General features: G+C 41.8%; 1 protein-coding gene across 17 annotated transcripts in view; it reads left to right on the top strand.

Moving 5' to 3' along the window:
• The window catches only part of LOC139812891 (uncharacterized), a 168,280-nt gene that overhangs the window by 111,394 nt on the left and 32,536 nt on the right, over positions 1-24,350 (top strand). For 2 of the 17 annotated variants that reach the window (XM_071778056.1, XM_071778035.1), the window contains exon 7: positions 22,713-23,116. The exons of 8 other annotated variants lie outside the window; for them this stretch is intronic. In XM_071778056.1, the coding sequence (XP_071634157.1) occupies positions 22,713-22,996 (284 nt within the window). In that variant the 3' untranslated portion in view covers positions 22,997-23,116. Of the gene's footprint in view, positions 1-10,949; positions 11,322-12,131; positions 12,658-16,439; positions 17,144-19,285; positions 21,984-22,712; positions 23,117-24,350 lie in introns of those variants that run through there. 7 more of the 17 variants (XM_071778044.1, XM_071778024.1, XM_071778048.1 and 4 more) reach the window with 4 other exon arrangements.

The raw sequence follows: 24,350 nt of genomic DNA, 5'->3' as shown, positions 1-24,350 counted from the left end.
GGCGATGGAGCGATGACATGTGAGTTTCATCGTGTAGTGCGGTTTGATGTGTCTCATGTCTCATATTGTGTGATTGTGTGATTATAACTCAAGTTTCGAGGAGAGTCTTGTGCGAAATAAATCGTATGGCTTCATTTATGTTGTTTTCCATTCTGACTTGTCTTATGCCGTATTAGTTTGCTGCGAGTATAACGACCCGTGTAGAAACGAGAACGATCCATGTTAATCTGTTTTTATGGATGAATAATCGCGCGTATACGTAGCGGACTTAATCTCCTTTTCGGTCACGAATTAGCGTCGATCGTTTTCGATTCCGAGCAACTGACACGTCCACTCCGTGAGAGAATCCTCGCAGGATACGCTCCGCTGATCCAGCCGGAGCGTGCGTTCGTTCTTACGTTAATCTTATCCCTCTCGACTATTCGACAAGACGGATCCGTGCGTGCCTACGGATCTCTCAGGCGAGAACGGAATTCCGAAGAGCGAATCGCGCACTGTCGCCGCCGCTAACTCGACTCTTCGAATTTTTCAGGTGCCCGCCAGAACGCAGCCGCAGCCAGGAAGCGGCGCAAAGTGTACTCCCTGAACAAGAGTCACTACTGCCCACGCTGCAACCGCGGCTTCACCCTGAAGAAGAACATGACGCGGCATCTGCGCCACGAGTGCGGGATGGCGCCCAAGTATCAGTGCCCGTACTGCGACAAGCTCTCGAAATTCACGCAGAACATTTACGCGCATATCCGAAAGTATCATCCCGATCAGGCCTTGTGCTTCAGGCGGTTGTACTGAGCGATCGTCCCACTTTCCCTCTTCGTATACACTTCCGTTCCAGTTCGTCCTTTGTTACTCGGGAAAATACAGCAAATTGACAATTACCCTTGTGTGATAAAAGGAAAACTCAATAAAGTCCCTGCGAGTCGAGTTATCGTCCAGTGTCTGATCCCGCTTCTACGATGAAGTAAATGCCGGCGCCCGCGCCGTTTCTTTCTACAGCAAAGATAACGCGTCGAAGCAGGAGGTCGCGATCCGGAGAGCTATCCCGGATCAAACGAGTCCTCGTACTTCGCGTCGCGCGAGGTCTTCCGCTTCTTCTAACCGTGACGGTCATTCTCGATTTCAGGTGCTGCCAGGAGACGCCAATACGCTTCACCTTCGAAGCGGTTCGTCTGCAAGCGTTGCAACAGACGATACGTCCGCGACAAGGGCCTGAGGAGGCATCAGATGTACGAGTGCGGCAAATCACCACGCTTCAAGTGCCCGTATTGCGGCAGTCGGGCCAAACGCCGCTCGACCATTTACGTTCATGTGCGAATGAAACATCCCGGGATGCACGTATGGACGGTAGATCTCGGTAAAGAAATCCGTCTCGCGTAAACGACTTTCGCAAAGATTTCACGAAGAAATACAGACTTCCGATTTTTGCGCGTGAACAGGTAGGGCCAACTGAGAAGCCTAACGGAATTGTGAAGTAAATCTGCAGTCTTTTTTCTAATTTTTTTCCATGATTGTGAATGTTTATATGAGATAATATGTCCCTTACCACTCCGTTCCATTGTTCATTTTTGAACCAGAAAGAAAAGGGACGCTTGAATAAGCGATAATATCGTTTAATTCGTTATACCTAATCATCTTTGTGCTTGTGATTGTATCGATAAGATTCGACAAATGCGACGTCAATGTAATCCGAAATTTCTTTGTCTCAAATTTATCTGAGGCATATCTATTGTTAAAAGAAGAAGTTTTAATATATGTATCACAGTAAAATGCGTGCTATAACGTTTTTTCTTACTTTATATAATCTCAAAAGCGAATAAAAATAAATTGAAATTACTCCTATCCCTCGTATAAACCTCTTTGGACTTTTTCACTCCACAATGAGTGAGTTACCGTGTACATACTGTATTTCTTGTAACTTACAGCTTATCTTCTCCACGCTTGGAGCATCCATGTTATGCTCGCTCTTTGTTTCCTCGTTCGTTTATTTTTCAGGGTAAGAAATTAACACAGGCGACCACGTTGAATCGAGACACGCGAAAGAGACACGTGCACACGTGCGTCCGTTTGTCGCTCTTTAAATGTTATCATCCCGTCCCTCCCCCGTCGGTGAACCGCCGTTTCTGACTGACGATCAACCTGTGCTTTTACAGCTCTCTACAGTCGATCCTGCTACGCCGACGTCGCGTCCACCGTCACCACCGGTCACCGGCGCCGATTCCGTACCAGATTAGGTGCGTCCATGGGCGGTACTTCGTCACCCGGTACCTATGAGTGCCCCAAGTGCCGCAAGATCTACAAATGGTACCGCGGGCTGCACAGACACCTCGAGTACGAGTGCGGCAAGACGCCGCGCTTCAAGTGCCCGCACTGCGTTTACATCGGCAAGCATCGCTCGCACGTTTACTCGCACATCAAGAGCAATCATTATAATCGGCCCATCTACGCAATCGACCTTCAGCAAGACTGAAATCGCTTCAACGAACGAGTGAATGAATTCTTTTCTCGCACTTCCCCCCGAAATGGGACAGATCCCGACAGATTTTACCGGTTTTCGACGCGCAATATTGTCGTTCGACGCACGAATAAAATTTAATAAAGACCCGCGTGTGATTTTATGATGTATATAACGATGACATCACGCGAGCTGTGGGTCAGTGTAAATGAAGAGTCCTCATGATAGGTGACTTCGGACATTAAAAACGTTTTGACGATTTTGGTCGGATGGCTTTAAACTTATTTAGTCAGTTAACTAATGCCTGTGATCTCAGCCTATGCATCAGCGAAACAATGAGAATGTTTATTTTTCGAGTATAATAAGCCGCTGTTGTGTATTTTATTTTATGGTATCCAATTCGATTATCGGCATTTCTAACGTTAACAAATCATATTTATTAATGGGTTTTTATTTATTATATAATGGATATTTATTTTGATGACAAATTGACCGTTTTTGTTATAACTTTATCTGTTATATATTAATGTTGACTATTTATGTATTATCTTGTCATTACGTATGCCAAGGTATGCGAAATCTGTAACGTTCTTCGAGATACCGAAATTGCACTATAACTGTTTGCAACTTATCGGTAATAAACAAACGTCGTTTAATACCAAAACCGATGAATATTGTACATAGTTCTAAATTAGGTTTACAAGACCTGCAATACTGTCTATAGAAAAGTACTTTTGTCCTTAGAAATGTAACTGTCCTTTCGCCAAATGTTTCTTCTATCTTTTGATTTATCTCTTTTTATGTTCTTATCTTCTGCCTTTACTGTCGTGTTGTTTAACTTGAATCACCAATATTGTTGTGGCGATCCTACAGATTATTACTTTCTCAACGGCACAGATTTCTCGGCGATCTCTCCGATAGTACAGCAAGGTTGGCAGGGAGGGAGTTCTTCACAGGTGCTCGAACGGGAAATGTCGAAGGCTCGTACGCGAGCCTCGCTCCCGTCATGTCACTTTCCACCGCGAGTTCCGACATCGAGTTATCCTCGAGGGTCAAGACGAAGTACGAAGAAGCTCGCGCGCGGAACTTGCCCCGCGCGTGTGTGTCGACGCGTGTTCCTCCTCCGCTAACCGGCTGCGAACTCTCTTTTTCCAGATCCGTTTCTGAAGTGGTCCGTGCAGAGCACCCATAACATCGAATACATCCAGAACCTCTTGCCCCGCCACCAGTGCCCGAAGTGTCACCGCAGCTACAAACACCGTAGTCACATGATGCGGCATTACAGATACGAGTGCGGCATACCGCAGCGATTCGAGTGCCCGTACTGCAAGCACCACTTGCGTCAGCGTACGCACGTGTGGACGCACATACGCACGTTCCATCCGGATCGCGAGCTCTACTGCATCGACATCGCCACCAACTTGAGGCTCTCCTGGCAGGAAGTGCACCGAAGCGATTGAGACATATCGTTCGCCGAGCGATCCTGCCTTTAGTCGTCTAGAGAATTAATTTAATTACATCCCACGAGATATCTAATCGGTATTGGTTGACATGTTTCGGAAAGAAGAATTTACGTGTACTTTCCATTTTTTATATTTATATGTTGTTTCCATTTTTTTTTAAATATCTTAAATTTATGACCCTGCACAGGATATGCGAGTAAAATCTCCGTATTCTGTATCTCGTAACGTAATTGCCGCAATGCGTATTGCACATATTAATTAAAAATTTTGTATAGGTACAAAAAATTATAATTAATATGTACAATATTATGGAAATTACACTAAAGAATACAATGTGATATGAGAATCATGACTGTCGAGACCTCAGATGTATCTTATATGTTTAATTATTTAGAATACTTTATAAAATAAGTTAATTATTTGAAGAGCCTTTTCTCGAGACACTTTAGATTAGCCTCTTGGAAAATTTGTGAATTACAAGCGGGCAACGCTATATATGTAGGTCTTCTATAAATATGTATATAAAACAAAGTTTTTTTCAATATCTATATTAAATGTGTTCCTAAGCTCAAACTGTCGTTCTAGAATTTACAGGGACGATTGTATAGCTGGTGCCAAAATGGTTGAAACATTTTTCAATGACTCTTGAAATGTATTCGATATCAAAGTTTATTTTCCAGTTTCTTTGGAAGACAAATTTACCTGAATATCAGATGCGTTTTGAGATTCACTAGAAAGTATTTGAAAGAATGGTTTCAACAATTTTTACACCAACTACGTTATAAATACTATCTTATACGGATATCTATCACGAAAGGTTTCGCTGTTCAAGCATTATATAATCGTGGTAGATTTTATTTTCATGACAAATCTTTAATCGTCTTTCGTGTTTTCCCACTTTTAGGTCGTAGATCAATACGAAACATAATGAATTGCATTTCACAAGTCACGTTTCGTTTGCCGACGAGACAAATCTACGTTGTGCTACCGGTAAATGTATAAGAAAACCATAACTATACATGGATATGGCTGCCCTGCCCCTCGTCTTCGAATATCGATTTTAAACAATAAATTCGAGTATCTTCGAATTAAGAATACGTGATACGAGTTATTGCGCACTAAACATTTTATATGACAGTTTTTTTAATTAGAGAATGTGTAATGAAACGTTCGTTGATCTTGCGATCTTGCGTGCACCAATAAAGACAACTATCATTCGAGTGATATCTTTCTCTTTCCTTTCTTCGTTTAATTTCTGTGAATAATGAAGTCGACGTTTTCGACTTTTTGCAACGACAATATTTAACGAACGATCCCGTCCACGTGGTTTTCACGCGATTTATCGATGAAGGAGTGCGCTAACAACGTTTTGCAGGACACGTTCATTATGAGGATAACCGAGGATCGACTCGTTATTAAAACTATCATGCTTTTTTCATGGGTTTCAGATAGTTTCTCCAAGCGAAGGAGGAGTCTCGAAGATGTTTATTCGGAGTCGGGCCATCTCAATAAGCGATACGGCCTGTACGAGTGTCCCAGTTGCGGCAATCTGTACAAGTGGAAGAAATCGATGCTCGCGCATCTCCGCCATCAGTGCAAACAACCGCCGAGATTCGAATGCACATATTGCCCGGTAAAAAATTATCAGAAGGGCCATATCATACGTCATCTGCGCGTGCATCACCCGAATCTGTCGCCGTTGTACTACGATTGGAAGCTCAACAATGTGTACCGGCTCTGATTAAGTATGCGCTCGCCCTCGCGTATTATGATTGTTATGTCCAATAAATTGTGCAGCTGGATCTCCAATTGAGTGGCTAATTTGTAAAGAACCCTATTATCACCCCCCACGACATAATCGTCGACGTCTGATCACTTTAATTTCGTTTTACCGATAAATATGAATGTATGTTCATTAGATTCTTAATCAACTCGTCGCCGTTTCACTTGCAGGTACGGATGCGCTCGTCGATGAATAAAATGATACTAACGGTACGTCTTGATATTCCAAGATCAGGATGTATGTCTGTCGCTCTACAGTCGCTCGCCACGTCAGCCTTTTCATAATATTCAACATCGTACGTAGTTTATATGAACGATTTATTTACGACGCGTGTAGACGAAGACGGAAATGCTGAGTACGTGCGAGGTCACGTTGCGAGACTCCTCTCGCGTCTCTCTCTCAGATTTATAATCATTTTCATTATGCGTTGCTTGTTGGGGAAATCCGATGATGCAGCCTAAGCCGAACGGGCGGTGATCATCGTAAAAATCTTTTCTTTCTCGCGCGCACTCGAGCATGTCCTTCAGCATCTTCGTCTCCGTGTTTCAGGGCTCCACGTGGTGTCGCCGTTCGGGCCGCCGAACATGATCTGCAAGTATCAACCGGGAGCGGACGGCAAGCTCAATTCCGAGGCGTGCAGGAAATCGAGGATACGTACGCGCAAGGTCAGCGCCGACAACATGAAGCCGTTCCAGTGCCAAAAATGCGGTCGTGGCTTCACCCTGAAGAGGAACAAGGACCGCCACGTGAATTACGAGTGCGGGCACGAGCCGAGGTTTCAATGCCCCTACTGCGGGCTCCGCAGCAAGCAAACGTCACCGGTTTACGCCCACATCAGAAAGAAACACCCGGAAGAGGAGGTCTTTATCTTCGACATGAAGCTCTGAGCACAACAAGAAGATCGCGAGTTCTCTGGTTCCATACCTGATCTCGAGCTACCCAAGTGAACTTTCGTCTTTCCACTGGGCCTGCTTTCTATCGCGATCTTCGTACATCACTGAAGACGAATGTTTCTCAATCTCGCTTGTTACTGCCATATTTTTCTTTTTCGTGAAAGAAGTGAATTGTGATTTTATGTATATATACATATACATGCATATTTTTTTTTTAATTACAATACAAAATACAATCTATTAATTGCATTTAATTAAGGAAATATATTATTTAAGTCAGCAACAAAATTTAAATCGCGAATGAAATATTAATGAAAAGGCTGTGATTTAATCTGAAAATAATATTTTTTCTTCTATAAGTCTCACTGTTAAATGCTATTAAACATTGGTAAAATTTGTCAAATAATAGTAAACTTTTCTAGGATTTCTTATTTCAATCGATTAGTGCCTGAATCTTCCTTAGTCATGAATAAATTTCAAATCTGACTAAGAAAGATGCTCGCGAATGGCTGGTATCATGCGTGTTGAGAAACTGACCTACTTTGCCACGCAGACTTTGCCAAGCGACGACCGAAGCCAATCATCGGAAGAGGATCATCGAGAGACTCTAAGAGGATCATCGAGAGACGCTGATATTTCGTGTGTGTCGTACGACACATTTTTTAAGCATGTTAATTGGCTGCAGGACAAAGAAATTCTCGAGTTTCTAGAAATCTTCTATCTTGTAGCCAATCAGTACGCCCGACAAAGTTTGTCGTAGGATACATGAAGTATCAGGCTGGACTCTGGGATAGTTGACGTAGATACTTTAAGATCTGAAGAAAATTGTTGCTTCTACTTTATATAAGATTATAAGAGAATCATGATTCGCTTGTACGTTGTTTTGTAAAATAAAGTTTTATCATGTCTGCCGCTGAAGCGCATGGATCTTAACAAAGCGGCTAGGCATTAACGCCATTCTTGTTCACGTACCTTTTTCGAGTATACGACCAGAGCCACGGGCAGCACGGATCCTCTCATCACCCGAAGACTGCGCACAATCCGGCGTTTACGATTCCGATTTTTCTAATAGATCTCTAGTTACGTAGATTCTCGTAAGCAGTAAGAATCACACGTAGCGATTTTATATTCCAATTTTAGACCGCATTTTTGTAAAGTCACACAACGTGCTTCTGCGTCACCGTAGCCCGCGCGACGAGAGCGTTGCTGAATACAGGTTCGTCAGAGAAGATGCCCCGCGGTTATCACAGGTATCCTCTCCACTAATGCAAACTACAGCAAAGCATGAATATCAAATCCCCTGGCAAATCTTCCAATTGCTCCTATATCGAAGGCAGCACGAAAGCTCTTTACGACTTTTCGTAAGCCTTTGGTTCCCTCGAATCTTTCCGCTACACGTCCCCGAATGCGGTGTGCCGCAGGCGTCTTATTAACCGACCAACTTTGAAGTTCCAGGTTTTTACGCGACGGCCCCGCAGCTGGATCTCAACTTTATGTTGCAATCCTGCAAGGGCTTCGAGATCGAAGGCAGTAATAGGGATTTTGGCCAGGAATGTTCCATATCGAGGTCAACGACGAATTATTATTCTCATGGCCGCGTGAGAAATACCTATCATCTGAAGGGCGGCGGATTCGCCGTCGACAACAAGCCCTATGGTTGTCCCAAGTGCGGCCGCAGCTTCACTGTCAAGGGCAATATGACCAGGCATTTCAAGTACGAGTGCGGCCAGGAGCCGCGCTTCCAGTGTCCCTATTGCGAGTTCCGCAGCAAGCAGACGTCCAACGTGATGTCTCACATCAGGACCAGGCATTCCGGTCAGAAGGTCTACGTAGTGCACCTCAAGTACGAGGACAAATAAAAGAGAAGGACGATCATGCGGGACGATGCAATTTCACGCGATGACAGTGATTTTCTCGATTTCAAATGAGCGGGGAACCGCACTCGTGCGAACGGAAAAAGTCATTTGGGAATTTTGAATTTTCACCGAACAGATTTTATGTGATCACGCTTTACGCGCGAGTTATTCCAAGATCGCGTATAGTACGATCGACATCCGTTAAGATAGATCGGACATGCAATTATTGCTCGCGATTCTACGCGACGGAGATGCCTCACGAACGTCCTTATATAGCTGTTAAGAGTTTCACGAGCGCGGTGCGGTTCCTACGTCGTCGGTCTGGTAATGTTTAATCGGTTTAATTGCAATACTTGATTGCAACAATCGCGGGGCAGAGGAGCGCGAATATTCGTTGGCTTAGTATCGTATAACGAGACGCGACATGACGACTTCGTCGTGAGGGTCTGCTGCTGATGGGCCGCGAAACGGCGAACCGTGTAAAATTTGTAGCGGCTGGAATAGCGGGACTCAGTATTATCGTCAGATATTCTCTCCGTCTTTACACGTTACGAAATATCTCCATGCTTAGCAGTTAATGAGCCGGCGCGCGGAACTTTTCGATGTGCTGCGTGAAATTACGACGTATTCGGGAATTGATAGCGCTATCGATTTAGCCTCGGCGATTTGAGGCTTTTTGAGATACGCGAGAAAGGGCGGGTCTTTAAGCGCGAGCACATTCCGAGTTCCAGCATTCGTGCGCTATCCAATAAGCAATTTTTCGATTATTAGGGGCTTTAAGAGAGTCGTATGTTTTTTAAAACGTAGATGTATACCTTTTAAAAGATTCAGGTTGTGAGGTTGAGACGATGGGACACGAGGAAACATTTGCGTGCGTCTAAATGTACCGAGGATCGATCAGACTAGATTATGACGCCGGGGAGCGAGCGGCGTGCGTGTTATCGTTAGCGAAGAATTGTCGATTTTACAATTGACAAATCGTCGGAATTGTTATAGACGACGAGCGACAAGCCAAGCGATCATGGGCGCTCGTCACGAAGACTGAATTGTTACTAACAGGAGCCGAAAGTCTGAGAGAACAGGGTTTTAAGCGGTCGGAACAAACGTAGTTACCTTCTTTTTTTTTTAATCACGATAATAGAGTCACACGCTGCCGTGATTTTGTTCTCAACATGAAGATGCATCGTTACACTTGGGGACACTAATAGCAATCGATAAACATAGAATATATTTCACCTATCAACGCGAAAGTAGATTGAGAAATGTTGCTCTTCATGTACCGCGGAAACACACCAGTTTGTCACACGTTCGGTTATCTCTTGCGATTTGATATATTCGCGGCACGTGCCTGATTTTGTTTCTTGCATTCGCATCGCATCCGCGCGGACGGAAGGGTCTCTTAGAGACACGAGACACGTTAGTGGCCGACTGTTTTTGTTGCTGTGATATAATTATTCGTATAGCGATATAAGTGTATTCGACTAAGTACTTACGTACGCGACGAAGCCACGTACTTAAAACAAATACGTATCTGTCGTCGCGCGTAGAAAACGATTGTTCTTCGTACATTCCGTTAGGTCTTCGGATTAAGTTCTCCGCGTACTTAAGATTCGTACTTAGGATGTCGAGCAAGTTTTTGCGAGCGAGGGATCACATCCGCACGGGGTATTTTGACGGACGCAAGCAATTCTCGGGCCTGCGAGGCCCGTGTTATTCGAGCTTCGCGCGACGTACGTCAAGATACCCTTACCGATTCCTGGCCGATTAGGAACGCAACATGTTTTCACCGTCGGTGTATCAATAGCGATTTCCCGCGGTACGTTTTATGATCGTATATCGTCGCTGTGGAAATGTAATATAAAAAATAAATTGATGTTCGGACACCCTACTTGCCCTAATGTGCTTCAATATTTTTCTCCCCGATATATCCCCCAGCCCCCTTCAGTCTCTCCCTCACGTATCTGGCACCATGTTATTTCAGTTTAAACATTCGGAGAGACGTAGGACCTCATCTGACGGGTCTGCACGATAGACGATCTACTACGCGTGTGGTGTTTGTTTGCGGTCAAAACTAACGACGGATGCCTCTTCCTTTCACGACTGTGAGGAACGTGTTTTTTTTTCTGTTTCAAATTTTCTACCAACGTGCTCGATTATTCCACCCGCGTGCCACGAGACTAATACCATTTGAACAGTAATCCAATAATCCAAATCGTAACTTTCTACCTGCATTTATGTGCTTTGTTCTTTGCACCTTAATATCTAACGAACCACTCTTTCCCAGGGTCAGTGACAAGTATCTCCAATGCGATTTTCCTCATTAATCGCAGATCGGCTGTCTCGTTAATTATCTATCTCTAATTTTCTCGAAGCTGAAAGATTGTCGTCTTTTTTTTTAACGATAAACATGTACATAAACGATAAACTTGTCGATGCGCCCGATGATCAGAAGTTACCAGACGTAGCGATCCGGACCGAGTCTCACAATTCGGTTTTTGCTTTCAGATCTCCTCATGATGGACTCCTTCATGAACTTCGTAGGTCCCGACGAGCGTTCGCCCTCCCAGGCTCAGAAGACCCTCTATTACTGCCCTAAGTGCCTGCACGGTTTCACCCTGAAGAGTAATCGCAATCGTCACTTCAGATACGAATGCGGTCACGAGCCCAGATTCAAGTGTCCTTACTGCGAGCTGCGCAGCAAGCAAACGTCGCAGATCTATAGTCACATCAGAAAAAAGCATCCCGCCGAGAGAGTCTGGGTCGTCGATCTAAAGTCCTAACGAAACGTGCGAACGTCACGTGGATCCTCTGTCTTGGTCACGAGCAGTGTTGTGTATTATTATGATTTCAAGCATAATAAACGTTACTTCCACATTTCCCGTCTTGACGATTCTGATGGCGCTCTTATCTTCTTGTTCATCACTTAATTGATTGCTCATTTTCTTCCGGAATTTCACTTTCAGGAACAGATTGCCGACGTTACGGGCACGTCTGCTTATTAACTACATTATCAGGTACGAATATATTACGTGTGAGGCCGTTAGGAATTCCTAATCAAAATTTCCTCGTCCATCTCGAGCTTCTTTGAATTATTGAATGTTTGTCTTTGTGATACTTCACATGTAATTTATGTCAAATGTGTCGCGCGATATCATAAAAGTTGATGACGATCTACATGTACGACTAATGATACTGGATTGAAGCTGGATGATATCGTTTATGTATTTTATTCACGCACGATATTATCATTTGCTTCTACAAGCCGTTGTTACATCACACACATATTTTAATGATACGTATGCGAGAGAGATCAAATCGTAAAAATCGCTTCAATGCAAGTATCAATTTTTCCTTCACGCGAAAGAAGAACAAAAGGATTAACAGATAATGATAACATATTATTGAAAACTAGAAGTTGATTATCCGTAAAGATTCTATTATTCAAGAAATAAAAATCGTCATTAAAATATGTACCCCATTTTAGATTATTTTCTGCATATCAGCTTATGGTCTGAATTCTATCAGTTCGAACGCATTACAAGTACACATTGCACCAGACACTCACTTTGCAAAACAGACGTCGCATTTACGTGCCCGATAACCGTTAATGATCTTTCCTTGGCCTGTCGATAGCTCGTCAACGATTATCCGCGGTCTCTTTCTAATCGTTCCGTTGTTTGCTTTCAGTTCTTCTGTACGGAAGTTACGGGGTCGGCCTATACGACTCAATGAAGCCCGACGCGAGCCAGAGCGTCGTCAGGGGCCGGTCGTCGGCTCGACGACGAGGAAGCGGTCGCCGTAATCACGTGTGCCCGAAGTGCGGTAACGGTTACACCGTGATCAAGAGCCTCAGGCGACACTTGCGCTACGAGTGCGGTCTGACCCCGAGGTTCAAGTGCCCTTATTGCGGCACACGCAGCAAGCAACGCGGCCACGTGAGCCAGCACATACGCAGGAAGCACTCCGGTCAGCGCATCTACATCATCGACTCGCCCTGATGAGGCTTCACCCAGCACACGCTCGCTCTAACGTTTCTCTCCCTTTGACGACGCAATGTCGACCGTATAGCCTGACGATCTTGTTTTATTGTTGTTGGTTTTACTTCTCTCGGCATATTCGACACTCGGCACTCTTATCGTGCGACGAACCGATGTTACATGTAATTGTCGTTTTGTTAACTGTGTACTTGATAGAATAAAGCATTTCCATGACACTCTGCTGGTCTTCGAGATAGCCGTTTCATTTCCATACATTTCACGTATCGAAACGCTTGCGTTGATAACTCCTCGGGACAGCCCGGACGCAGTGGTTTGCCGACGCGCGAGCCGGAGCAGGTAAAACGGAGATCTTTGCGCGAGCTTGAACTCCTCAGGGTCAGGTGACGGGAATAATTTGCGGTAACATTTGCAAAAGCGTCTCGACGATCTTCTCATTTTATATCCTTTTCTCCTTCACGCATACGGCACTCGCGTACTTTGATCACTCAGCTAACCCCGCGTCCTGTCGATTTTTTTTTTTAGACGCGAAGATGATCAAGCTGGAGACCAGCCTGGAGAGCATGTGCTCGGTGGTGATGGAGGAGTACGAGAACTTCAGCTACGAAGAGGAGAAGCCACTCAACTCGACGAGGAGACGCCGGGGCGGACACTTGCAGGGCGACATCGAGAGGCACACGTGCTCGCGATGCTCGAAGAGCTATATACACGCGTGGCACCTGAAGAGACACACGAAATTCGAATGCGGCCAGGAGCCGAGAGTCCAGTGCCCTTACTGCTCCGCCAAGATGAAGCAACGCGGTCACGTTTACAGGCACATCCGTCAGTGTCACCGGGGTCAGAACGTCTACGTGATCGACCTTAACTGAGAGAACTCACGAAGACGGGACCGATAAATCCCCAATACGGCGAACCAGCACCGGTGTTCTCGAACCTCCAATACTAGGCGCTGGTTCGTCAATTCTCGTCACGCTTACCGAGCAACAGTTTTACCAATCCGCGTAATTATTTCGAAATAGTGCCTTATATTGCGACTTTTTTTTTAATTCTTTTTTTTTTGTTACGAGCTCTTGTATTGTTTATCTATCTTTAATGCACTCGTCGAAACGAAAGCTTCTTCGTAAGCTGCGTGATTCCGAACAAATATCCGTATTGCTTCCGAACGATGTATAGCCTAATGAAGAAGTCCCGAGCGAGTCTCCTTGTCTGAGATGAGAAGTTGGGGGGGGGGGAGGGAGGGAGTTCGTATCTGTCGTAATATAAGTATTACAGTACGGATGCTGATGTATCTAGTCATCGTTGATCAGAATGTAGACGCGATAGAGAGAAATGATGAACGACGGAAGAACGATAAAATTGATTTTATCTGTATTATCTCTTTGTATCTTGTTCTATCGTTATCCCAAAAGAGCGAATAAATTACGATATTTTCTCACTTAATCGAAATAAAGTCATTTCCTTAATAGATTATTTACCTATGTCCGTATTATAAACTACAGCCGAATAAAGCAAGTCCGCATTGTTACCACTTGTTACTTTCCTAAGAATGCTGGGTTGTAGTCGACTTGGATAGTTTAATGCCTTCTCGATAATTTAATGCCATCGTTTAGATTATTATTAAGACTAATACATTCGATTCTCTAGGTCCGTCAAACTTTTCCGATGTGAATTGCTATACACTTCGAACAGAGAATCGATAGAATTGGCGACCTAATCGTTGCAATGGTACTACGTCGACATTTAACGATACTGAAGACTTAATAGCATTTGAGCGATTCCAATTTGATATTACGTGTGTGTGGGTGTAAATTAAAGAGATTGTGCACATATTATTATGGCGCGATGAATATCGATATATGATTTACAGAATTTACAAGAAATATACATACAGACATACAAAAGGTCTAACAAAGAACAAAAGAAGATGATCTAATATTTTTATTATTATATATTTTTGTACTGTATATGCTCGCGCATTTATAAAAATTATGAATTAATGACTAGTATAAATAGATATTTGTATAATTCAATTGTCTTTTCCGTTGGATGTAAATTTACGTTTCCTTGATTTTATGAATTAATCGCGGAAAGAGATTAATTAATTGCGCAATCTGTTAATCAAATTCGATGAAATTTGAAATATAGGTTCTGTAAGACAAAATGAGCAAAAAATATCTGGAAAGTCGTAAAACGAATTGCTTCTATTATTGAAAGTTTGTAAACTTAAATTCATCGAGAGCGAATGAGTTTATATCAAGAAGTTTAATAAACTCTTCTTTTTCTAAAAATTTCCCAAAAATGTTTGTATTTTAAATAGCTGAACATTTTAATTCTGATACAGCTGAGATTAAACAAAATTTCTGATAAAATCGATCCATAGTAAGATAATCGAATGATTTAAGAATCCGACTTTTTCAGGGTCACGAAATTTGAAGGCTGGTCTTGCCGCAAATTATATTCCGTCTGTATATTAAACATCGCCTTGTCTATCATCCGTCTCGCATTTAGTCGCATTTATCGTTTATTAATATATCCAAATAATACAACGCAAACAATAAAACGAAGAATGCATTTTCCTTTCTCTCTCTCTCTCTCTCTCTCTCTCTCTTCTTTCTCTACTTTAATTATTACTTATATCTTCATAAACGCAGCCACCGCATCTTTTTCCGTGACTAACGCCCCCCGTTTTCTTCTTCCTCTCGCTTGCAGAGCCGTCGATACCGCGCATGATTATGCCCAGGAATCTGCAGCAACGGCTCTATTCGCCAATGATGTCGATCAAGGATCTGACACTCTGGATGTCCAAGCAGAGCGGCGGGAGTATCATATACCCGTATCGTTGCGAGAGATGCGGCAAGGGTTACCAGCATCGCGGCACCTTGCTGAGGCACACGCGACACGAGTGCGGCAAGGAGCCACAATTCAAGTGCCCGTATTGCGCACACAGGACTAAGCAACGCGGCAATCTGTATCAGCATATCCGCACCAATCATCCCGGGAAGAATGTCTTCTCCAGCAGCATCTAGTGCTTGTAAACGTCGCACGCGCATGTTACCACTTTCGCAAGTCTTCCTAATTATCCGATTTCTATTTTTTATCAGCGACTTTGTATACGCGCGAATTTAACGTGGATAGAGAAGGCAGTTGCAGTTACCATTGAGATTAAATTTACGTTTGCGGATATTGCGTGAATCAATACCTGTAACGTGTAACGAGTATGTCAGTGCGATTTAATTGACTTGTTGCTTTAATTGACCTTTTTTGCGTGTGAAGTTTCTCTACGGGTGTATATTATCTATATTAGTATTAGTCATAAGCGTAGATGCGTTAGTGCATCCGATCGAATTTGTCAATAATGTATTCTAAATGGAAAGACAATTTTGTACTCGAGTCATACATGCATTTTATTTTCAAGCCGATTCAGGCTTCAGGTGTCAATGCGAAATCCACCTCTTTTATTTTCCTTCCTTTCTTACACATTTATATTCGATATCACTGTAAGTACTTGCCAAATTTTATACAATAAATTAATTGGATCATTTTTTCCACGTACTTATATAAATAATCTTGCACGAGTCCAATCACTCTATAACATGAAGCGATAAGTGTTTATTTGTAAAAAAATATATTTTATGACGCTTGTTAAAAATTGCTAGCAGCTTTTCATTCGTTAACAACGTTTTCTACAAAACAGAAATGCTTAAAATTAATATAAAAATGTTGTATTCAACTTATCTTTAATTGTTATTCGGGGGATATATTTTTCGTAGATATAAGCTGCATAAATTTAATAAATTTAATGAAAAAAATGAACTAGCCATATTAATATATTAGACTTAGAAGAAGTAGGCAAAGACGATACATTTCATGCTGCATTCTGCGTTCTCACCCTTGCGATCAAAATGTTCGAAAGTCTATAAATTGGACTCAGCCTGCCATTAAAATTCACCTCGAAATCTCCGTGACCACTTACTAACCGCTGTATTTTATTTTCTTTCAGGGATGATAGCTTGGCAGAGTATCCATCAGTATCACCAGGATCGGATGATTAGCCAGCACAAAATTCCACACAATTCTAATTATGCGAACCCGAAGATTTCCCAGTTAAAATTCCCCAGCTATCTCGATAAGAAACCGGGTTTCTTTGAGTGCCCGAACTGCGGCAAGTATTACCGCTGGTTGAGGAACATGAGGAGTCACCTGAAGATCGAATGCGGCAAGGACCCGAAGGAGTGTTGCCCTTATTGCCCGCATCGCACCAAGTACAAGAGCAGTCTGCATAAACACATCCAGAGGATGCATCCAGAGATTAATTTCGCGTAATTTTACGAAATCTTTTTTTCTCTTTCTTGTTGACTAATCATGTTGTTGTGCAATCAATTCCGAATTATCTAGCGACTTGTGCACCAGTTATTAACTGCACATATATATTATGTATTTAATAAGACAAATAATGAAAATTGTTTACCGTAATTTATCAGGGTTTTTGTAAATTATTATTTATTAAGTGAACTTTTATTAAATGAATTATTTATTAAATAAATTTATTAAATGACCGATTGTTGCACGCGATCAGTGCACGAAGTCATTCTACAAGCATCGACTCGAATGTTCTTCATAATATTATTATAATTAATCGTAATTATATTGTAAATCTAGTCAGTTGAAATGAAAGCGATATTAAATGGTTCACTGATAGAGTTTGTCGAGCGTTCTTTGTGTTTCGTTCAATGTCCCTGCAAACCCTTACAAACCATGATCGATGCGGGATCATCTTGTCGTTAACCGATATTTGACGATGATATTTTCAGGATTGGTGCTATATCGGTGCTACAGATGCAGACGTTTTTACACCTTGGAGAATCTTAGAGAGCATATGCCTACCGAGTGCAGTCAACAATCCAGAAGAATATATTACACGTCAAGAAGAAGCACTTATCCTTCATGAATATAACCTGAGATTTTTTTTCAACCTTATATGCATGACACAATATTTTTCTTATACATTATACAGCATGGATCTAAAAGGCTCGTATAATACGTTTTATCGAGAGAAATTTCGCCAAAGAGATTTAATTTTTATCTGTTTAATTGTAAGATTTCTTTCTTAAGTACAATTTGTTATTTGTTTAATATACATGCTTAGTTCATAATCAATTTATTAATTTACTAAGAAATTAAAGAAGTTACGTGATTAATAACGCGCCGCCAAGTCTAACAGATCCATGCAATGTTTTATTTCAATTTTCTGCGAAAGAAATGTCATATCTTGATGAAATAAATTGTCAATGCAACTTCGGAAGTTTCACTTATTTGTCATAGATTCATGTGAAAGGTTTTGGTTTGAATCAATTCACGGAATTGGCACCTTACAGATTCGCACAATTTCATCAATGATACTGTGATTAAATCGTCACTTACAATTAATATAAAACGCGTATTTTAATTTTCATCTCATTTCACCTTCTCATGCTATTAAGCACTTTGCACACATCTGCTGAAAATCATCAAGCACATATTTTGTAATATTCCCTACAAGCAAAGATATTAGAAAAGAAGATGGAGGAATCTATGAATTAGTGAATCTCGTACGTATATTATTCTCAGCAGTCAAAATATTCTTCTGCAGTTAGGAAGGATATAATATATATACGAGATCTCCGCGAATCTCCCAACATTTCGCGGAAAATCCAATTGTGAACAAAAGAAAATCAAGCACACATAAATCAGTAAATTGTAACAATAATATTTCTTGTGTGAAAGTGCCTCAGAGACATAAGGTATATTGCTACTTGCTACGTGTTGTTACTTGTTACTAATTGTCAGATCTCGCGCCTTCGAAGCAGGATAGAAAGACCCGCGGATAGAAAGGCACTCGCTGGAAAGCGTCCTTCGTTCGCAACGTGGGGGAATTCTCCTCCGGTTATCCCGCGCGACTGTGAAGCGTCTTCCTCACTGACTAGTATTTCTGTTGCAGGTGTCAAGTACGCGTGTCAGTTGTGCGGGCGAAACTTCTCGTGGCCGTCGAGTCTACGTTTACACCAGAAAATGGCGTGCGGTAAACCTCCGAATTTCTACTGCACCATCTGCGATTACAAGTCCAACTTCAAAGGCAACCTCAAGAGGCACATGTGTTGCAAGCACAATATAGATTTGTATTGACGCACGCGTGACTAAACGACTGTGCGATTCTTTTTTTTTTAAGAGAGACCGATCCTTATCTCCTTCAAAAGAAGAAAAAAGAAAGAGAAAATTATATCTGCAATAAAATATTTTTGCTGCAACACGTCCTATGATAATCTTCCTTTTGATCCCTTACTTTCTTCCCGGCTGCGATCATTCCGGTCCATTCAGTGAACCTCCCGTTGGTTTCCTCGCGGATTATTTCTGTTTCAGGTCATAGGTATCGAAGATTGCCGATGCGAGAATGGACGAAGTAAGTACGTATGTACAGGAAGACAGTCGCACGTGTGTTAGTTTTTTTTTCCCTCGAGATCGAAGAAGCGCTTTCCGAGACGATCGACCGTGCGACATCGGTCGTGCTCTCGCTCTCGTAACTTCGTTCGCATTTCGGATCACGAATCCGAAGAGATGTTCGCGCGGAATCGTTCGGCCTCGAAAAGCGCCGTGATCTCGCTAGATGGATCATCCCGAGGACGTCTTCGCGGGGGATCCATTCCCGACTTGCTCAAGGCATGCGCTTCGATGTATAGAGACTATCTTGGTTGCGTTCAACGCTTGCTACCTCGACTCCGGGCCCCCTACACGTGGATCCTCACGGGTTCGCCCTACCCGATCCTCTCGCGGTCTCCGTGATCGCGCTCTAACAGACACCTCTCATTTCAGATGCGCCCCTGTTTCCGATCGTGAGGCCGCGGCTGCACGTGTGCCCCCGCTGCGGCCAGATGTACTCCTGGGCGTCGAACCTGCGGAAACACCTGAAGATGGGCTGCGGCATGGTCACCTTCGAGACGCACTTCTCCTGCCAGTACTGCCCCTACAGATCGAGGATCGAGGCGAGCTTCCTCAAGCATCTGCTCTCGGTGCACAACATCAAGTAGACGTCGCGCTGGGGCGACACCCCGGTATCTCGCCGACCGACGTCTTCGATTCTTCCGTAATCGCAACGTCTCCGCGAGGAGCTCGGTCCGAGGTTCTTCCCGCGATCGGAATCGACGAGAGATTCCCGGCAATCTCGATTCTTTCGCAGGAGGAAGAGCTTCGTCACGGTCTCCTCGAGTCAGATGATCTGGTAGTCGGATAATATCATACGCCCTGCGGAACTGTCCTCCCGTAGCTTCCCACGCTATGTTCTTATCTAATAAGAAGCTCACGTATTCGAGCGAAAGCTGGCGTGCCGGCTTTCTAACGAGGAACTAAAATATTAGCTCGGTGGCCGAAGCAGCGAGTGCGCACAGCGTTTATGGTCCGATTGCTTTGAGAAGCTTATCGGAGCGTCGACTCTCGAAAAAACGTAAGACGTCGTATGTAGTTGTAATATGACACGTCATATCAATGATCTGTATGGTCTAACAATAAGTGTCGTACTATAGACTCTGTGTGATGTCGTCATTGACGCTCGAGACTCCGTGAGAGCGATTTTCGACTGTTTTATCTTATATAAGTTGTGCTTGTGCGGCGCGTTCGCCGATTTAAATCTCGGAGAGATGATTTTTTTCACATTTATTTTAGGCCCTAAATACGTGGAAGCTATAGCTTCTTTCATTTGCAGAAATCGTTCGACGTGAGAAAAGTGACTTTGTAGACATAACTACACTTAATTGAGTGAACAAAATCTAGTCTAAAGGCTGTTTTTTTTTCTTCCGTAAGATTTCAGACGAACCCGCTTCGAGAGCTGCGGTTCGGAGATAATAATATGGATATTATTTTTACGTATTTTAACACAGAGTAATACATCTCTTTAAGTATTTTGCTTAATGTTAAGTAAAATGTGCAATTATAACGATACATCAATTATACATTCTGATTTTCATTGAATAAGATCCAAGTATACTCACATCAAGCGCAATCAAAATTTTATCTTTCAAAGAACTTCATTTGTTCGTCGAAGTTAATCATATCCCAGCTTAGGACTCTAATAATTTCCAGTTTTGGCGAAAGATTTTTGTTACTTTTACAAATAGGAATCTTCGTAGTGAATGTTTTATCTTTGCCAGAGACTTTTCTATTTTTTTCACGCATTTCTGTCGAGGAAAACGCCTTCCGTTCACTATCGGTGCAATTAACAATATCAGAAATTACAATTCGTAACTTCGATATCACGCGTATGTATGTGCGGGCTCTCGTATGTGTGTGTGTGTGTGTGTGTGTGTGTGTGTGTATGCGCGTGTGCTTGTGCGTGCGCATGTGTGCAAGGTGGCAGGAAAGTCTGATTACTACCTAACGAGACATTAATGGTCACGTAACTGTAAGTATAGCCGCCGGAAGATGATCGGAGGACGGCAATCATCGAAGACTACGTAATGATCTTAAAAGTCAAAAAAACCTATAGGTTTAAGGATAAGCGATAAACTTAAGAAAGATGTCGATGGAGTCATTTTTTAACGCGATTAGTAATACGCCCTTGTACCGTCGATTATCGTGCATTATAGAGACTGCTCGAGCATAGTGCAATTTCACTGTAAATTACGCTAGCTCCAAACTACACTTACTTAGCCATGTGGCGTAGCGGATTTTAGACGACAGTTACTTACATTTATCGACGTACCGGCAATTAAGCGTGTCCCACGACAGCAAGTAATTTCATTTACGACCAGTGTAACCATGATTAGGGATAAGCATGCATCCGCGTGGCCTCTTTTACAGTATACACATATTTCAATTAACACGAGCATTGATTTTCCTTTTTAGGGCTTTGTAAACGCACGGCCATCCTGTTTTCGTTTTACAAAGCGTTTTTACATCGTAAAAGAATGAAACGAGAACGAGAGATATTATGTAGATCGTAGGTGAATTATTATCTGATACTCGAGAAGAGCGCTGTATCGTCCCATTAATCACTTAAACGCATTAGTCATTTATCCAAATTCGAAACGCTAACTTCGACATTTCGTAAACATAGGAACGAAATAATATTCCGACGTAAAAATATGTCTGAGCCGATTAAATGTAACGAAGCCTACACGGAAGCCTCGTAAACAGAAGAAGGTACAAGTTTAGGAATTTAAGGGAAGTCACTGGAGAGTTGCATACCGAGAAATGCATGCTGACAAAATCGGGATCGTTACAAAAAAAATTTATTATTACCGCGAAATTTCTTACGTACGTGAATGATGACGTACATTCGGCAGATAACGACGTTATAGAGACGATAACGATGTAAACCACCTGTCTACGAGACGCACCGCTAATGTATCTTTCCAGTCGATAGATCAGTAGATCGATAGATCGGTGAAGCCACATGTCGCGTCGGCTGCGCTACGCAGCGATTAAGTGTTTGTGTAACGATGTTTCGCATTCGTTTGCTTTCTAAATAAATACCTGTGTAAATATTCGCAGTCACGAGAATATCCTTCGAACTGCATCTCCTTTTGTCTTTTCATTTTACACATTCTTATAAATCACTTATGACTTTTTACAGATCGTGAAACGCCTCAATTTCACCAAAGATTGCGTTATTTTATCTCCAAAATTTTTTCCCCGTTTTTTTTTTTAATTTTTAGCGAGTATCTTTTTTATGAATTTTTCTAACTTTCTCATTAAAATTCTCGCTTACGACTGTAATATTATCGCAATTTTAATAGTCCTAATGCGAATTTTTTTTATCATAATCTGAGCTTTATCATTTTATTCAGCGCTCTTAATTATTATCGTTAATTATTATATAAATCACCATAGAGTTAAAAATTAAATTAACAAAAATTTTCAGTTATCAGTCTTCAATATTTCTACATTGGATTGGCCATAGCTGCAATATTTTCCACATTACTCTTTTATCCTAAAAAAAAAAAAAAAAAAAAAAAAAAAACGCGGATTATTACGGTACCGATGAATTGTTTCCTTTAGTCACTTACGGGTGGTTTAACAGTTTGGAGCGGTAAATGGGTATTAGGATGAACATAGATGATGTGGAAGTTCCAGTCTTTGCCCATAGGTATGAGATGCATTCTGAAGATGTCCTTGTCCATCGCATGTCGCTTAGATGTAAATGTTTTAAGTAAAACAGATCGCGTCCTGGGAACGCACAAATGGTTGCTCTTAACAACTCGGTTGTCTTCAACGCATACATGACAAGCTGGCTTTTGTGTTTCAGGTGCACTTGTTGTCTGGGAGAACTATGAGGCACTCGGTACGAATACGACCAACAGATCCAGCAACTATGCTGACCGCAAGTTCAGGTTCAAGCATGTGGACCACACTGGTAGGTACAAGTGCTCCAAGTGCGCGAAATCGTACCGATGGAAGCATCACCTCGTGGAACACGTCAAGGCTTCGTGCGGCCAGAAGAAGGCGGAGTGTTGCCCGTATTGCAGCTATAAGAGCAACCGCAAGTGGAATCTGAAGTCGCACATAAAGAGGATCCACGCGAGCGTATAAAAAGCAGATAACGAAACATTATTGATGGATTACAAAATACATTATTGACTCACAGTATCTCACAACAGATGTTTCCATTTCAATGTTCTTCAATAAAACAAATTATTTATCGCACTCAGATCTCTCGACTGTGTTGCTTGTAGCAACAGACATTAGTCAAATCTCTCGTTCGTTATTCATAATGCTGTTCTTAGAAACCAAATCCTTGAAGACGAGAAGTTCCTCCAGAGAATATCCATACATTCCTTTTAATTACCATCGTCGAAGTTCTTTCTTTCTCTCTCATTTTTAATATCTCTTGATTATATTTTATGATTTTATTCAATTTTTTTTCTACGGATAGGAACATAAAATGAAAATAGAAAGAAATTCCTGTTGAATTTGTTCTGTCCAAGTGCTGAATTCTTTTAAGTACATGTATTTTATTCGCGCCTCTTTCATGTTTCAGGACCATTTATTTACGAGACTCGATTACAAAGTACGGCGAAATCGCGAGTGTTTATACGCGATTCGGAACAGGTGCGGAGAGCCATTGACGCGGTCACCAATGGGATGTCTTTGAGGAAGGCCGCGAGAATCTACTGCATATCCAAATCGGTTCTGCATCGATACAGCAAACAGGGCATCCCGAAACGATCGACTTACGCGAAGAAGTTCGAGGCATATGCGAATTTTTAATGCTCGAAGAATATCACGATTATCTAACATTCTAACAATAAGTGGCATTAGAAAGGTCTTTAGAGAATTCTGTAATCTTTGCGATAAAAGATGTATCAAGAGATTTTCTTCTTCGATTGACAGCACATTATTTATCATTTTCCTGCCTCTCATACAAAACTGGATGTGAAATTTTATATTATTGCATGAATTGTTATAGTGGTTATTAAATATGTTTATAATTTGTGAACGGTAAGTATCGATGACATCATCGAAGAGTATAACATTTTCAGATATTTTTAGTTATAGTTATTTTACAATATTTTTAATTATTTTTTTATCAATAATGCGTGTGAAGAAAGTATTATACCTCTGCAATCAGTAGTATAGTTTTTCGTTCATTTAATATTCTATTTTTTGTTATTATTAAATAAGTTGAGAAAGAAAATTTTGGAAAATAAAGACTTATATAAATAACTTTTTTTTTTCCAACGTTAATATAATTTTGTAGTTATTATACTTTTTATTGTGATGTTGTCGGTACGATTATTAATAAAAGAGCGAATAAAATTACACTAACATTGAATATGGAAAAACATTAATAAAAATCGGAATTTTGTTTCTATGTTGTTGTCTACTGTTCCATCCTTGTATATAGTATATACTTCTGTTTCGTCGTCTATTTATATCTAGAAAA

Source organism: Temnothorax longispinosus, chromosome 5 (genome assembly GCF_030848805.1).
Source record: "Temnothorax longispinosus isolate EJ_2023e chromosome 5, Tlon_JGU_v1, whole genome shotgun sequence".
In the NCBI taxonomy this organism is placed as follows: domain Eukaryota; kingdom Metazoa; phylum Arthropoda; class Insecta; order Hymenoptera; family Formicidae; genus Temnothorax; species Temnothorax longispinosus.
The sequence above is the reverse complement of the archived record's forward strand: the minus strand, read 5'-3'. Positions and strand labels throughout refer to the sequence as shown.